The 17,257-nt window shown below is 40.6% G+C and overlaps 1 protein-coding gene across 9 annotated transcripts in view; it reads right to left on the bottom strand.

The window, feature by feature from the left end:
* MANBA (mannosidase beta) overlaps window positions 1-17,257 on the bottom strand; it is a 70,480-nt gene that overhangs the window by 13,554 nt on the left and 39,669 nt on the right. For 7 of the 9 annotated variants that reach the window (XM_040064405.2, XM_040064412.2, XM_040064404.2 and 4 more), the window contains 7 exons: window positions 16,914-17,078; window positions 15,036-15,180; window positions 9,455-9,597; window positions 7,445-7,702; window positions 2,990-5,281; window positions 1,655-1,763; window positions 324-406 (listed from right to left, as the gene is read on the bottom strand). In XM_040064405.2, the coding sequence (XP_039920339.1) occupies window positions 5,057-5,281; window positions 7,445-7,702; window positions 9,455-9,597; window positions 15,036-15,180; window positions 16,914-17,078 (936 nt within the window). In that variant the 3' untranslated portion in view covers window positions 324-406; window positions 1,655-1,763; window positions 2,990-5,056. The remainder of the gene's footprint in view (window positions 1-323; window positions 407-1,654; window positions 1,764-2,989; window positions 5,282-7,444; window positions 7,703-9,454; window positions 9,598-15,035; window positions 15,181-16,913; window positions 17,079-17,257) is intronic. The other 2 variants (XM_040064406.2, XM_040064409.2) reach the window with 2 other exon arrangements.

The following is a 17,257-nucleotide window of genomic DNA, read 5'->3' as shown; positions in this document are numbered from 1 at the left end:
AGGGAGAGCAGGACCATCAGCTATTGCTGAGCAGCTGTGCTCTGAGATTAAATCCTCTGCCTTGTTTTGGTTCTCACCATTATGGCAGCAGAGAATCATTTACACTGAAACCAACTATTTAGTGTCCCAGCAAATCTCTGATGAGACAGCTCTCCTTTGGCCTATCTAGAATCTCCCGCAGTAACTGTGCTCATGAGCAGTGCTTCTTCTTATCTGACATCAGTTCTGAGATAGTGAGGGTCCTGTTATTGATGTTGGCCCAGTTAAACAGAACAGGCATCAGAGTTCATGATGAAAAAGCCAAGAGGGGCATTGTTACTTACTTCTAGCCACCTTTTGTGGCACAAAGATGGAGTGTTGACAGGGTCATTCTTGGCTCAGCTCAGTCTTCATTAACATGGGTGTCCTGAGAAAATGAATCAAGATAACCATTCTCAAGGTTTATGTTTAGAGCAGTAGTTGCTGTAATGAATTAAACTATGAGTAATGAAAAAACTACTTTTGAATTAAATTTATAATCCAGCTGAATTACTGAGAACTTTAATTATTTCCGGAGAACAGGAGTAATAGAAAAGTGCCATTCTTTCTTTCAGTTCTTGTATGTATAATCCTCATCTAGGCAATGTCTAAGGCATATAGATTTTTGTTCAATTAATGTACTTCTCCGGTGTTCTCTTTGTATTTCACCTCTAATAGAAACAGACAAAGGTTCTCATATTCTAGGAGTGGAAGGGCTTTTTGAGCCCTAGGAGAGCTACTGGCCAAGTAAAATACACCTTCTGCTTCCACAGAATTTCCAGCACAGCTCAGGGGGCTGGCAGAGATTTTTACAGAGGTTTTTACAATCCTGCAGGTCACCATGGCATCCTAGCTGTTACTCACACCTTTTAGCTTTAGTTGTGACCAGCTCTGCTTTTAAACCACCAAAGGACACCTGGATCTGCATTTCCTTAAAGCACTCCATGATCAGATGTTGCATGATAGCTGTTTATCAGGTTAGTGATTGTGCACAGCAGGTCCCCTAGGCCCTGTGTATTGAAGTGCTTTAAACGGCAGTCTGGCAGCTTCTCAGTTTCAGTGTATTTAATACAAAAGGCTTTAACACTTCTAGGTTTTTTCCCTTTGTTTAGAGATAGAAAAATACTACTGAGAGCATCTGTCTACATCTGGCTTATAGAGAGAAACTTCCAAACTTAATCGGCACATGCAGTGAAAGAGAGCTCGCTCTGTTATTCTGCAACTCTACTGCAGTAATAAACATCAGAAACTTGTGGAATGCAGCAAAAGTTGTGACAACAGACCCCTGCAGATCTTCTCTACATTTGATGTAAAATGAATTATTCAGAAAGCTAAAGTGCCCTTGATTTAAATTGGCTTCTACAGCTGTATGTTTCCTGGCATCTATTTACAAACTTGGAAGTCACTGGAATTGGGAAGCTCTAGGCAGCATCCTGAGATTCTGTGGACTGCAGGAAGGATAAAAATCTTACCTCCATGTAGTGGTGTATGAACTGTCTTTTCTCCCTTGCCTTGGAAAGTAAAATGCTTTTTTCACGGATTAAAGAAAAAAGCCACTCTCCTTGCTTCCCCTAAGTGACGTGACAGGAATGGTGGTCCCCATTTGCTATCTCAGGGTGCAGTGGTCAATACTCACCCACCATCCACAGGTTCTGGCATTTCTGGATGATCATGTCTTGAAATAAAGCAGTTCTAGAGTGATGGCCAATGGCACAGTCCAAACTTTTGCTGGCTTCAAAAGATTCCTACAGCAAAAGACAGAAGTTAATTACCAAGGAGCTGATTTTCTCCATTCAGCATTATGAAGCAGCCTGATGTCCCACTTAGAGCCAGGCTGGAGTATGTTTTCCCAAGGCTGCAGAGGTTTCCCATGGCCTCATGTAAACCTAACTGCTACAGGATTTCAGCCATCCAGTCACCCTTGCCATATGCACAATGCAGAAGAGCACTAGTTCAGATACACATCTCAACTGACTCTACTTCTTAGAGAGATGGCCTTTTTTCATTGAAGTTTTGGTTTTCCACACTAACTGACTGAATTCAGGGTTTTCATTTTGCTACCTTGTAACATCTGACTGGAAACCAAAGTTATGTAAACACAACTCTTGGACTGAAACCTGTCCTAAAAATTTCAAACCATGAGTTCCTGTTTCCCTAAGCGGGTAAGAAACAACACAGTGATTCTGACAATAAAAAGGCTGGCTTGTAAGCTTCAAAACCCAGCTCTCCTGTACTGAATATAAGAAACTCATTCATTGGCCCATTTCTCTGCTCCTGACACCGCTTCAAGTCACTGAAATGATCTCTGATACACATCTCCAAAACCAAAAGGGAACTAACAGAAGCAGAAGTACTGAAGAAAGATGTGTCTCTAAGGCAGAAAATCTGTCCAGACCACAAGGTATGCAAACAGCAGATAACAAAAAAGACTGACAGAGAACTATGAACACTTACTTAGAGAGCAATTTTTAGATACATCTGCATGCTTATTTCCTGGAGAAGATGCAGAACTTGAAAAACCTTCCAAGGATATGCTGGAACATCCAGTAAACAGGAGCAAAGTAAGTCTTCCTTGTGTACCAGAAATTATGAACAAACAGGTGGCCTCTAGAGTTCAGAATGGCCTCTGCAAGCCCAGAATGAGTTTGGAGCCAAATCTCAGCCAGAGAATGGTTTTAGGACAACAGATTAGCCAACACCATACAGTGTTCTTCCCAAACCTGCTCTCAAGTTTTGTTCTGGAAGGGCATTTGTCATGGCTGTGGGGCACTCTGGCTGCTGCTTTTGCCATCAGTGGAGAACAGCCCAGAGGGGCCCTTGAGCAAACAAAAGCCATCAGCACAAGAGAACTCACTGGTCCTTAACAACACATTGCAAGGCAGCACCCTGAAAGAACACTGAGGAGGCCAGTCCCCTCCACAGCTGCCACCAGTGATGGAATGGCACTGAGGACAAGAACCAGGACACTCACCAGATGCTCCTCCTAATGCTCCTGCTGCCAAACCATCAGACAACTGGCAATACAGGTGCAGCTGTAGCTGTAACAACACGCAGCTGGCAAGATGGGTGTGTTGTGTCCACAGGAGTGCAGGGTACCAGCGCTGCCTTCCTATCTCTGCCCTGATCTGAGACAAAGGCAGAACAACGTAACCAAGTATAGCACAGGACGCCACTGCAAAAGTACCAAGGGGAAATGGTTAACCAAAGCACACGTTACAGCTGCTGCTGCATGGGGAGACAACAGCTTCTAAAAATACACACCTACTACAACACCAGGAAACCAAAAGAACATATTAAGGATATTAAAACAATAATGGAAGCCAACATTCCCTTTTAAATTCTGGTTTGAGTTCAAGCATTTGGCTTAAGCAATTGCTAATCTTTCAAAACAGAACCTAGTGGTGAATTAAAGATTTTCAGTGAGAAATAATGGACCTACTCCTTAGGGAAGCTCCTGACCTTCAAAAATAATTTAATAATTTAAATAATTTAAAAGATTGCCCAAACCTTGCTAATGTCAATCTGGTAATTGCAGAAAGCAACATGGAAAAAAAGAATAGAACGCTGTTCTATATAGCTTTGCTGGTAGGATTCATTTGCATAGCTGCTTTATCACTTATTAATCATGTACCAGATAATTTCTGTCATGATTTTGCCTAAAAATTGTGACAGGCTAGACGAGGTCACAGTTACCCAAATTAATGAATGGGTTTTGCTTCTAGCAATCCAAAAGCTCTTTTCTACCTATCTCAAACTTCACTCATACGCTGAGATTAACAAATATCACTAACCTCCAGATAGGCCTCGTGACTGTCTTTAAACAAGTGATTCCTACAAAGTTTTACTTATTTAACACTATTAAGTGCCTTATCTTGATGTTGCTGGAAGAGACATTTCTCCATCGATGTAAGAGAAAGACATCAACAAACTTGCCCTTTTCCTAAAATACACTGCAGGAGTACATATTAATCATATTTTCTCCACATTTTTTCATTCTTACCTTATATTGACTTTATTGCTGCTTTGATTCCGGGACACCAAAAAAACTCAAGAATTTTTCTGGTATTGTTGGCCCATGATGCCTCTCAGAATAACTTTTTCATTTCCTTTGTCACTGCTTGCATTAACGAAGTTTTACTCATGACTGTCATTTACCCTATTTATTTTACAAAATCTATAAACATTGGCACATACACATCCATATTTTGATTGTTTTCATGTCTTCTTTTGACTAGGACTAGTTTTGAATCAGATGCAACTGCAATTAGTTGTTTTGGTGACCCAATAAAGCATTTGTAAGAAACTCTCATTTATCAGTTTTCCCTCTTGCTCACGAGTATGTCGGTTTTGGTTAACACCAAAGTACCAGTCAATACGCTCATCTCTCTGCCCATTAGAAGTGGTCACAACTGTAATCCAGCCCCGTTCTGAGTTCCCCAATGGAACACACAGCCGCTCCCTCCACGCCCCAGACCCCCACAGCACCAGCAGGTATCGCCCAGGGCTGCTTTTATGACACCGATGGTCATCGGCCATCAGCGGCAGAGCTCGTTCCAACTCCAAAGGTTCTAATGTTCTAACTCGTTCAAACTATTTGCTTGGGGGCACAGAGCATCCTTGTGGAACCCCTGCAAGATCCCAGCTGCATTTCAAACCACATCTGACAGACAAGCCACATGTTTAGCAACCTGCCCATGGAGGAGCTCGGTGGCCTACTGGAGGTAGTCCCAGCTTCACCCCCCGCCCTTCTCCCTTGCACCCAGCACACCTTGCTGTTATCCTAAAATGAATTTCCACTTACAGCATAGTGAAACTAGAAAAAAATATGGATGTGCTTTCAATACACCACATGTATTATATGTAAACTTTGCTGTTGGTATCTTTACATTGAACCAGCAGTTAAAATTCACATGACAGGAAAAGACAGTATGTTCTTCAGCGAGCTCAAAGTGTATAACACTTCAACTTCAGTCAAATCTCCTAATTTTTTTTTTTCTCCTCCTGTTTCACTCTTTATCTAGAAGGAAATGAAGTAGTCTCAGACAACATCCAGTAGAGAGGTCAAGATTAGTGAACTTTCTAGTTCTTCAACACTGGTAGGTTCCCAAGGATAAAACACAACCATTTTCTTCTCTTCAGTCATGAGGAAACCATTATCACTAAATCTGCCTTTTATGCTCCCTACATCCAGAGTTACAAAAGGAGCAATTGCAGTGGTCTGAAGAGCGAAAATATAAATATCATCTTGTTGGGATACAGAGGCCTGAAAGAAAAATTTAAAAAACTGTGTTACTAAAAGAAAAAAAAAAACAGTGTTAAAGAAGACTCAGTAACACCCAAACTGGGAAAGACCTGCATGTCAGTAAAACAGGCTGAACAACCATATTTGATCAAAATTAATATTCTTCATGTGTAAGAATAATGCAAAAACTGCAAATGTTACTAGAGATTTCCTACAAAATACTACAGATTGTGGAAAACTGCCAAGAAGTATTATCACTTTGCCATCTTCTTATGAGAATAACTGAATAAAGGTAATCTGACTTCTACATACTACTGGTATCCTGTACTTACTGCACTGAAAGATTTGTTCTTTCACCAACACTTCACTCAGCTTATCAATTTTATCTACTAAAAGAGCTTGCCTTTCAACTATATACATAATAGAAACACACAGAAGCAAAAGATGGCAAAAATCCTAGTAAGACATAAAGCCATCTCATCTTAATACATCATGGCAGTTGAAGCCCTTATACTTCATTAAGTAAAATATTTTTAAAAATCGTTGTAAAAAAATCAAGTCAAGGTATAATGATTTAAATTAAGTTCTATCAGTACTTAAATCTCAGAGAGACTTAAAATCCCAACCACGATGCATTTTCATGCAGCACTCCTCATTCACCATAATGAATGATTATGCAACATAACTTTCAAATATCAATTAACCATCTATAAAAAGAGGATGAATTACAGTCAGTGCAGACATCATGTTCTGATTTTACAAGAAAAGCAACGCTATTCATTTTTGGAGAAAAAGCACACATCCTCTATACATTTTGTTTCCTGGAGAAATACTAATGCTTTTGATGCTTTAGAAAAGCAATGCTACGAACAGCAGCTCTTGGATTAGCAATGTATTTGAAAGTCTAGTTAGTTTTTTTAGTGGCTAAGTATAGATGTACCAGCCTCTTGCAAAACAGTCGTTTTTAATCACAGCTGCATTTCTTAAAATGACCACTTTGCATTTATCTAGCTATGCTAGCTATCCTTATTAGTATTGCAAAGACAACACAGTTACAAGATAAAGGAATTAAATTTTCCAAGGATGCTCCAGTTGCAGAGCTTTTGTCATTGATGATATTATCCCTAAACCAAAAAACCAAACCAAAACAAACAAAAAATCTCCCCACAGCATGACTCAGACTCCAGATTGCACCACCAGATGAAAGAAAAATGAAAACAAACTGATTTCTTTTCTTTGTATACTCAGGAGACAGGTTGTGCCGCCGTGAAAGCGATAAGAAGGGAAAATCTGGCCCATTTTCTTTTTGTAAGCAATTATGATGGTCCAGATTCAAAGAGATTAGACCTCTATTCCCCCCTTGTTTAGCTTAGCACTAAAGAGCAAAGCTGCACTTGGAAAGCCAAATGTTGAGAACACAAAGGTCCCCATCCTGCCCATCTGATGATGAATTTTCCAATAAGATGTACATGCTAAGAAGTGAGGCTTAACAAAATGTGTGTGCACACACACGGGCCATGCGTGCTCTCTCTATATACAGCAAGCTTGCTAGGAGCAGAAGAAATCTAGGAAAAAGCAGCAAATTGACTAAATGACAGTGTTATACAACACTGATGCTTTTAGTGCCTGTTTAGGAGACTGACACACTTGCCAGCTAGTAAGAAATAATCGCTATTAAGCAAATCAGAACCCTTGCTGGAGGGCAGGGATTTGAAGGAGGAGGAAAGGAAAAGTGCATGTTAGCAATGTTACACTGATCTGAGAGCGTGAGCACTCCCAGAGGAACTACTGCTGACAACAATGCACTCCACACTCAACTGAACTAGGATCACCTAAATCCTGACATACAGCGCTGTCTGCAAGCCAGAACACTTGTCACGATACTCTTTGCTGTCTAGGGACAAAAAGAAAGAAAGGAGCAATGCTGCAAGGTGGAAGACAATCTAAACAAATGAAAGGGAAATTTCATTATTTAAAACAAAATAAATCCCAGACAAAAGAAAACACAAACAAATCCCACCAGCGTGAAAAAAATCTGATTTTGAATTCAGCCTGGAAGCCAGAATAGCAACAACTAAGGAGCAAGAACACTCAGAGGAATCACATACTGCACAGCCGGCAAGCAACACAAAACAGTAAGATTAGCAAAACCAAATACAGTAATTTCGAATGACTGATGCTTACACTAAGCTGGGTCTTTTCTAATCCCACAGCATCCTTGAATGATGAAAGGAAGTAATGGTTCGTAGGGCTCTGGAGCCCATCTTCTCCCACGAGACAGAAAGTAATAACACAGCTTTTCCTGGTACAATTTCTGCATCTTTCCAGAAGGTCACTGATGGACTCTTTGTAGATGGGGACAGCACTCTGTGCTTTAACAGTCACACCTTCTTTGGCAAGGGTGCATACTGGCTCCAAAGAGCTCCAGGCGTGCACAATGACCTATCAAGCACATTGAGAGAGCACAAAGCTTAGAAGAAAGGCTGCATCTGTGGAAACAATGCAGCATACTAGATTTCACATTGCTCATTACAACAGATGTTTTTCTGACAGTACCAGGTGATTTCCACCTAGCAAGAAACTACACAACAGATATAGCATAAAAATTGCATCGTTCTAAAAACCTAACAAGAGGTCCATTTCAAACAGTCTGGAGCTGCTCTTGATCTGCAAGACTTTTTTTGTTTTCTCCAGGCTCCTTGAGAGGAAGAGGTAGCCAATTCCTGCCAAGGAAGTGCTGGGAAATGGAATTACTGAGTGACTAATTTGTTGACTCTTTTTCCTCCCTTCCTTGATTAAAATAAAACTCAAACAAAGGATTTTCTTGAGATTGCTCAGAGTTTTCTGATGTAACTCAACTGGGTACGCTAGAGCTTCTGCATAATCACTCTTAAACAGAAGCAAGCTCCATCATCTTAAAATGGATTAGGAAGGTTACATTAATACAGCAAAATACATTGCCAGACATCATCCATGCATTATGAATACACCCTTTTTAAAAGGGCATAATTTGGGAATTAAGCACTTAATGAGAATTACAACATTCTAGTTCATACATTTTCAGTTATGTTTTGCCTTAACAGGAGTGTGCAGCCAGGAATAGATCTTAACTCCTTTCAAAAGTTAAGTTCCAAACCTTCTTGGAGTGCAATACACAGTACTCATCAGAACTATCCTACTGCCAACACTTCTTTGATGCTATCAGAAAATCTGAATTTACATCTGTTAGAGTAACTCAGACCAGAAATGAACAATTTCATTAAGTGCAGTCCTACTCCAAGAACTAACTCTCCAGAAACTGCAACCATTTTCTGTACCATATATTACTCCATATAAGCAACCTTCTGAATCTGAAAATTCATGGAAGCCCACCAGACAGAGTAATGATCTAGGAGCTGACATACTGCTAGTTACAAAATGACTGTTTAGGAACAAGTAGTGACTACCGAGTTATTCCAGGTCTTGAGGTCTTTCCATCCCTCACACTGTTTTCACATGGGACACACTTTATGTCAGGACCTATATCCCATAGTGGAAAATGGTCCCTAAATTCACCTGGATCTGGTTGCCATATGATTAACAGCAACAAAATATAACAAGCTGAAAAGGATGATTGTTGTCTACAAGAAAACACAGCAGTCCAAATACTGACTTAAAAATCCTATCAGATTCTATTGCATTATCAGAAAACAGTTAAGGCATCAGTTGAAAAATGGTGACATGCATAGGTGACTTCCAATTAAAGATGTGCTGTTCATATTTCAGAAAATAATCCAGTCCTTTTTCCCAAAGCCGTACAGTTTGAGTACTGGTAGGCAATGGTACAATCCCTTTTTCCCCCCTTACTTAATCAGGTTATCTAGCTCTAACACCAGAAACAGTTTTATTAAGTAGTGAGGTAAAATTTTTCACACTTTGTTCTATTTAACCACCAATCCCTTTAAGATTTCAACAGAATAGTTCATTTCAGCCTTATACCTACAGGCTATAAGCAAAGAAATTCCTTCTTCTGTGAAGCACTACACACTACTTTAATAAAGAATAGCATTGCCCCTAAGATTAAACACTAGAGCAGAATCTCATGGTGTTTGGAGCACGGCCTTACTGGAGCTTGTCTGTACAAATACGTTTTTGTTTCAGCTTCTCACATCTTTGCAGGAGGCACACAAGAATGGTGAGGTAGGTGTCACTTACCCTCAAAGTCAGCTTGTGGTCCTCATGAAGATCTGAGACACCATAGATGTACAACATCCCTTTGTCTTCATAGGCCACAGGCAGCAGCGGTGCAAAGAAGTTCTTGGCAAAATAATGGAGCAGTTTCCACTTACCACCATACTCTAAAAATGGTTAAAAAGAATAAAGACTGAAGCCAAGGTTGCCCCGTCCCACACTCCCTGTATGTGCTTTCTGGTCCTGCTATTGGCAATGCAACATCTCCCTCCACCCTTTTTCGCCTCTATCAAGTGCAAAGAATGACTGAAGGTACTCCTGCTTCCTTCCAGGCAAGGCTCTGCCCTGGAAAACATCTGAAGCTCCTTCAAGCTTTGAGCTTCCCCAAAAGTTTACATTTTTCTATGTCTCTGTCGTATCACTGCTACACTGTCATTCAGTTAAAGGAAGCCTTAAACACAAGTGACAAGGCTGACACAGCGTATCACACACAAAGCAAGCAGCTGGAGCATCTGTGCTGTTGAGAATCCAGACAAATACACTGGCATTCCACGAACTACCACTACTATAAAGAGACGAGGCACTTATACAAAGTGCTCACATCCCAGTTTTCAGTCCTCCTTTTGGTTCTTTCTTAGAGAACATCAATAGCAATAAGACAGTAAGTTCCCAAACCAAAGACAATTCTGAGCTTGGCAAAACAAATTTGCCAAGATCTAGAGACAACACCTCCTGCATGGGAGTCAGCATCCATGACAGACACATGACAAACAGTTCACGCTGCTTCTTTAATGGGAAGCTGTACTTCATTACTTTTAATACTTTGAAAGTGTGCCATTAAACTGGGAAAGCCATCAAGCTCTGTATCCTCTCAAAAAAAAGCTATTTTGCCTTTTTGCTTTGTAACACTGCCACGTAATCATTTTGAAAGAGAAGCTCCATCCATTTCTTCCTCTATTAACATTCTACCTAGCACCCACAGTCTGCATTTTAAGTTTGTCTTTGCTCAAACATTATCCAGTCATTGAAATGGCACTAAAAAGAAGTAGCAAGTCAGCTGCATCATCTCACAAGGAAAGAAAAGCTAGATACTGGTTTCATTCTTGTTTCTGGCTCTTTATTTTATACAATAAGTTTAAAGATGATGTATGAAGAATATTTTCAGTGAGATGCTTTTCTTGTAACTCTCTTAATAATTACTCTCTTAGTTTTGGTTCTTGTATAAAGCTCTTAGCACTTTCAAACATCCCATAATTAAAGACTTATCCAGAGTAGTCTTTAAGGGGTTGTTGTGGCTTTCCCAAGGGGAGTTGAACATGCTTTGTCTGCACTCCACATAGACATGAATGAACTTTGTGAAGAGTAAGTGCAGTAGCTCCAGCTTAGCAACTTGCACATCACCTTGTTCTGCGCAAGTTCACAACCAGATAGCTTGGAGAACAAGAGAAGCTCACATCTGCCTGGGAAACCCACACAAGACTGAACTGTGCTATGAGATCAATCTGTTGCCAGCAAAAACACCACTGGCATTCAAGTTGATTGCACTGAAGCAAACCAAAGATATAAGGCTGGAGGAAAACTTCAGGAGAAGCAGCTGTTCTTCTTCAAAACAAACAGTTGATAAACTGGCACAACTTGATGCCATTTCCTCTTGTCCTGTCACTTGTTAATGGCGAAAAGGGGCTGACCCTCACCTCACTATGATCTCCACCATTCAGGTAGTTGAAGAGGAGTGTGGAGGGATGTGTGTGTTTGTGCCCCAGCCTCCTTTCCTCCAGGCTAAACACTCCCAGCTGCCTCAGCTGCTCTCCATAAGCCTTGTGCTCCAGACACTTCCTCTGCTCCACTGCCCTTCTCTGGACACGCTCCAGCACCTCAAAGTCCTTGTAGTGAGGGGAACTGGACACAGAATTTGAGGTGCAGCCTCGACAGTGCCAAGTACAGGGGGACAAATCCTTCCCTACTCCTTCTGGCCACAGACACAAGCCAGGATGCCATTGGCCTTCCTGGCCATAAGCTGACTCATGCTCAGCTGCTGTCACCAGCACCTCCAGGTCTTTTCCACTGGGCAGATTTCCAGCCACTCTGCCCCAGCCCATAGTGCTGCCTGGAGCTGTTGTGACCTAAGCACAGGACTCAGCACTTGGCCTTGTTTAACCTCATAGAACTGGACTCAGCCCATTGATCCAGCCTGCTGCCACTCCCACCCAACTTGGTGTTGACTGCAAACAGGCTGAGGGTGCACTTGAACCACTGTCGGCTGGATGTGAACCCATTCACCACTACGCTCAGCCTGGATCTCCAGCCAGTTTGTTTTCATGGTGAACAGCGTACTCATCCATACCATGAGCAGCCAGTTTCTCCAGGAGAATGTTGTGGGAGATGGCGTTAAGGCTTTGCCAAAGTCTAGGCAGACAACAACCACAGCCTTTCCTCAGCCACCAACTGCGTCACCTTGTCACAGAAGGAGATCAGGTTGGTCAAGCAGGGCCTGCCTTTCACAAAGCTGTGCTGGCTGGGTCTGATATGAACAAAGGCATGTTCTGGCATTGCAGGGACACTTCCAGACAGAAAACACCGGTGGTTTAAAGAACAAATCTACCAAACCCAGGGGGTGTTAACAAATTACTCCTTCGGTCATTAAACTTGAGAAGATGGGAGATTTGGACTGGGGATGGATTATCTGAAACAGAGTAAACTGGGAGGCAGTATCTGATCCAACAAACAAAAGCTATAGGCCTTGTATGAGAAATGGACAGGGAGAGTCTGGGAGGAGTTGAAATCTATAAAGCCATCAGGACTGCTACAGGACTTCCTGGAATTTCAATTGTCAATTAATTAAATTGCCAATGCAATAGATGTTGCTCACTGCAGAATCCAGGCAGAGCCCACCACAAGCTCAGATAAGTTACTCAGCGTGGTCTGAGGTTTCAGTGCCTGTTGACTTGAATGTTTTTCCTGAGCTTAATTCACATGATGAAAATCTAGGCTTCAGCTGTCTTATATAGGGAAATCAATAATGCAATTGGTGTAGAGCAGTTTCTGGTACTTAGTGCAATAAAAAATCTTGTTTATTTTTGAATGGGTCCTTCTCTCAATCTCTGCTGTGCCTTGATTTCCAACTGGATTACACAGCCACACTGCAGAGGGAAAGAGACCAGAGCTACATTTTTTTATTTAAAAACAGGCAAGTTGCAAATCAAATACACAATGCACACACACCCAAAACTGGATGTAAAAAATGTGGAGGTGAGGAAGTTATCATGAGAAACCTCTGGGTTTAAACTTTCCTCTTACAGACATGCATGCCCAAAGGCAACAGTCGAAAGTTATTTAAAATAGCCCTGGAGTGGTTTTCTCCTCCTCCCACCACATTTAAATAAATTCTTACATAAATCCAAGTTCCTCAATTTTTCCTGACAATAACAAGGAGTTTACACTCTCTGTGGTATTCAACTTCAGAACAGGAAACTAAAATTGGGTTTGTAATGAGACCTCAGTACCCGTTTTTCTGACTCTTCCCTGAAGCCTTCTACACTGATGGCGGGAGTGCAAATACATAGATCTCCCTTAAATGATTTTAAATTAATTACTACACAGCATTAAATGCAAGCTGAGAAACATGCTGCTAGATCTTTCCTCACCTCAGCCTCACGAATTCAGATCAATTATTCTCCATACCAGCTGTACCGGGGCTCACCAGGGGCTCTAAATATTGAACCTGCAATAAAAGCTGGTTATCTGTGCAAGGGAATCTCATGACAACTGAGCTGGGTACCTCAAGGTGACACTTGTGTCACAGCACTCCACCAAAACATACTGCAGAGATGCTAAATCATCCAACATGCCACAGCCAGCTTCACAGCTAGGTGCTAACAGTCAGAACCCAGTTGTGATAAAAGCTGTTCACTTCTGAGCTGAAGGCAGTACTGTGACACAAATGCTGTGCTGCGTTCTCGTTCAACCCAAGGAAACATCTTAAAGGTAAAAGTTAAAAGGAAAAACATTCGCTACCTTCTTCCTTCCCCACCATAAGGAAACATTTCTGCTTTGTAACGGAAATTATGTAAACCCCTCCATGACTTTCTGCAAAGTAACAGATTTAAATAAAAGCACTCATTGGTGATACTACTGTGCCATCTAACAAGATGCAGAAACGTGTTTTTGAAGTGCAAATAAAACTAATTTCTCTGAAGTCTTGCATAATTTCGGCCATTAGCATTTCAAAATCCCTCTACTACACTGCCTAATTAAATGAATATTAAACCTTTCCTCATCTCACTGAGGGAATACAACATAACAAAGGGACAGCTGTATCTCTGCTGAGCTTCTTTCTTCTAAACCAACTTCAACAACGTATGAATAATTCAAGTACTTGATAAATATTCTATAGTGATGTCATCTCTGTACTCAAATAGACATTTATGGTCTCCATGACCATTACATCTATCAATACACCTGTCTTTACAAAGGGACATTTTTCCAAACATCTTTTTCTCTTGAGGTACTTAAAGCCTAAGAGCATCACTCACTGCTAGACTCATAAATATGAACATTGTGATATTCCATTTCCTAATACAAGTCTAGAAAGTCCAGGAAGATGGCCTTAACATTTAAATAATTTAGCCTTTTTATTCTACTGGTTTTTCCTCATTGTTGCAGTTATTTTGCTTGGATTAATCAAAGAAAAAAAAGAAAAGAAAAGAAAAAAAGGAAAAACAAAAAGGGAGAGGGACAAACATCTCCCAGAATAAGAGGGGGAGGATGGTGTGAGATAATTTTTTCTCAAAACCAGGCCAAATGGCATTTTGTTCCAAGGATACATCAAGTCAGTCCATCGACAGTCTTACTTTTTTCCTTAGCTTTCTCTAGTTTGCTCATATTTTTCACACATGAAATGCTTAAAGATTTTCAAAACCAAAACATGTGAGAAATAACTAAAATTGAAAGAGAATCTACCCAAGTCCTAAACAGCTGCCATAGGAAGCTACTCCATTTCAAAATGACTTCTAGACAAAATGTTTGGATTCGGCCACTTCCCTCATGCCACACATTCCTCAATCCTCTTCTACTTCTTACTGCCTAAGTGACTTCTCTTTATATGTCTGATTATTTTTGTGTCCTAAGAAGGAAAAAAACCAAAAAAAAACCCGTGTAAATAGCGTATTAGCAGAGTAATTTAGTCGCGAGGAGTGATTCACCTCATCTGACACCAAGTCAGACATCACATCTTAGCCAGTCATCTCCTATAAAAAGCTTCTCAGAAGCTACACTGGGTGAGCAATATCTTATGAAGTTCTACTAAAATCAAATTCATCATGGAGAAGATCATTCACCCCAGTTCAGAGACAGCTAAGGACACAATAAATCACATTTGGAGATAACCATCTCTCCCCCAGCTGACTACAGAAGAAATCTAGATACTCAATTCTTACATCATAAATCCCATCCTGGAATGAATTTCTAAAGGATGCACGGAAACATGTTCAAAGTTTGTAAGCTTCACAAGTGACAGAGCAGAGCTGTATTTCCTATTCTTATACTTCCAGATGAGGAAAACACAACTGGTAGCTGGTGCTTTTTACATGACTGTCACAAAACTTACCCAAGGAAGCCCATGAAGGAGCTTGCCAAATGTCATTGAGTTGCCAGTACAGAGCTCCCATTGTGTGTCCCTCTCCATTGATTATTTCACTTTGACTAAAACGATAGAATTCAGTTTCTGTCTTTACACACTGAGCCTGCATCACCTTGGTCAACAAAGAGATAAAAAATAGTTTTGGTTTATTGGATTTTACTCTTTTTCAAAACGTGTGAATATATTGATACACAACACAGACTTCACAACAACAGCACATAACTTTAAACTTGAGCCCTGAGGAGTATCCACTTGCAGTGCAGTGATCTCTGCTGGAAGATCTATTCCTAGTAGCTCCCAACAGCTTTGCCAGCAAAAGAATCTCATATGGGGCTACCTCTGTACAGTGAAATGATCTTTGAAAGGCAAATCAAAGACAAGGAAAACAAAATAAAATTTAAAATAAGTGATTTTTTTACAATAATTTAAATAACCCCCTCCAGAGTTGCAAAATAATGTTAAGTTGCATTACTTTCAGTATACATTACCTTGGTGTCTAAACCCCTACACTCTGAACTTACATTCTCACTGTACCGTCAAAACTGTGCATCAGAAAAGCAACCTTTTTTTCAGCTGCACTCCCACTCCTTTTCTCCTTCTCCAAGTCACCTAAAAACCACTTTTCAGAATTTTTCATTGGCCAAGTTCTCAATGGATGCTAAACAGACTGCTATGTTCTTCACACAGTTTATTATCAGGCTGCAGAAACATAATGAAATTCTTGAAATAACGTTAAAAGCCTTCAGGACAGCCCAAAAGACAAAGATATTACTTCTAGTTAACCACTAAAGCAAGGTTGCTTTATCCTTTTTGCTATTTTTGCTATTCTTTTGGTATATGTTTTGGTAATAAATTGTTTAACCTGTTAATAAGGCCTCAACAGACTTAGCCTTACAGAAACTCTCACAGCTTTTTTGAGTCAGGACCTCATGGTGCAATCTTTACCCCGGTTTCAATTTCACAGCATCATCTCTCCTTGTTCTCTTGTCAAGAGTGCCAAAAATTCTCAAGCTATTTTGCTTTTATAAAAAACTTGCTGACAGCAGCTATCAAGCATTAGAAACTTAGTGAGTGTGCAGTTATTTCCATCAAGAGTGTTTCTGAAACTCTTGAAACACAACAAAAATTAACAGCACTTTCAATTTGCCTAACAGCATTAAAAAGTCACTTAGCATCTTTTAAAAGCTGCACAGAAATCATAAATAAAGAAAGCAAGCGTGACATATAACTACTATGAATTAAAAACAAAATACATCCTTCTGATCTGAAACCCCCCCCCAAAAATATATTCTCTAAAATATCAATATTTGAGTCCATAACAAAATAAAAACTACTACTAATCTAATTAATAGAGAACTACATTCTTCAGGAAAAATCTTCCTTCCAAAGCTTGTGTGTTCCACGTGGCAAGAGTCAAAGCAGTGAGCCTACAGGGGCCACATGAAGAGCAAAACATCCCTACCCAGGAACAGAGAGTAACATGCAGCACTGGGAATAACCTTGTACTGCGGAAGCCCAGCGCATCCCTGCATCCTCCCCCGGACACATGAGTCCGGCTGGGGAGAAGGACCAAGGGCAGCACACGCTGACAGACTTTCTCCCAGTAGAGACAGTTCCTGGGTAATTCCCTGACTATTTCAGCCCTTCTATCACGAAAATTGGAGTTTCTCAAGAATAAAAGAGAGACAAGCTAGCTCCAAATTAAACTGGACTTTCCAGTTCTTCAGTACCGAAACTTTCTGCATGACGGAACACTCCCTAAGGGACCAGGTCCAGTTCTAACAGCTAACAGAATTTAATGGGACAAGTATGGATAGCTACTTCTACGGAAGACAGCACTGTTACCTGAGTGAGGTAAATCATGTCTTTGAAGTGCTTTACAGGGTCTGGGCTCTGGGGAAGCTTGAAATGATGCCCAATCTCTTGAAGCATCTGAATATTGCCACCATCATGGTGTTGCCGATGGAGAGAAAAATTGCTTGTGTAGGACCAGTCCTCAGGGGAGGAAACCTTTTAAAAAACACAAAAGTAAGGTATCCGAATGAAAAGGTAGAATGCACATTTAATGACAGCCAGGATACTGAGGAAAGGATATCCATAACAGCCTACTGACATCATCCAAAATCTTAAAACTAGTAGTATACTTCTACAGTGCCTCAGGTAGTCATACCAGGATGTTTAACACTCTT

This window comes from Hirundo rustica, chromosome 5, assembly GCF_015227805.2.
Source record: "Hirundo rustica isolate bHirRus1 chromosome 5, bHirRus1.pri.v3, whole genome shotgun sequence".
In the NCBI taxonomy this organism is placed as follows: Eukaryota; Metazoa; Chordata; class Aves; order Passeriformes; family Hirundinidae; genus Hirundo; species Hirundo rustica.
This window is presented reverse-complemented; position numbering and strand designations above follow the sequence as displayed.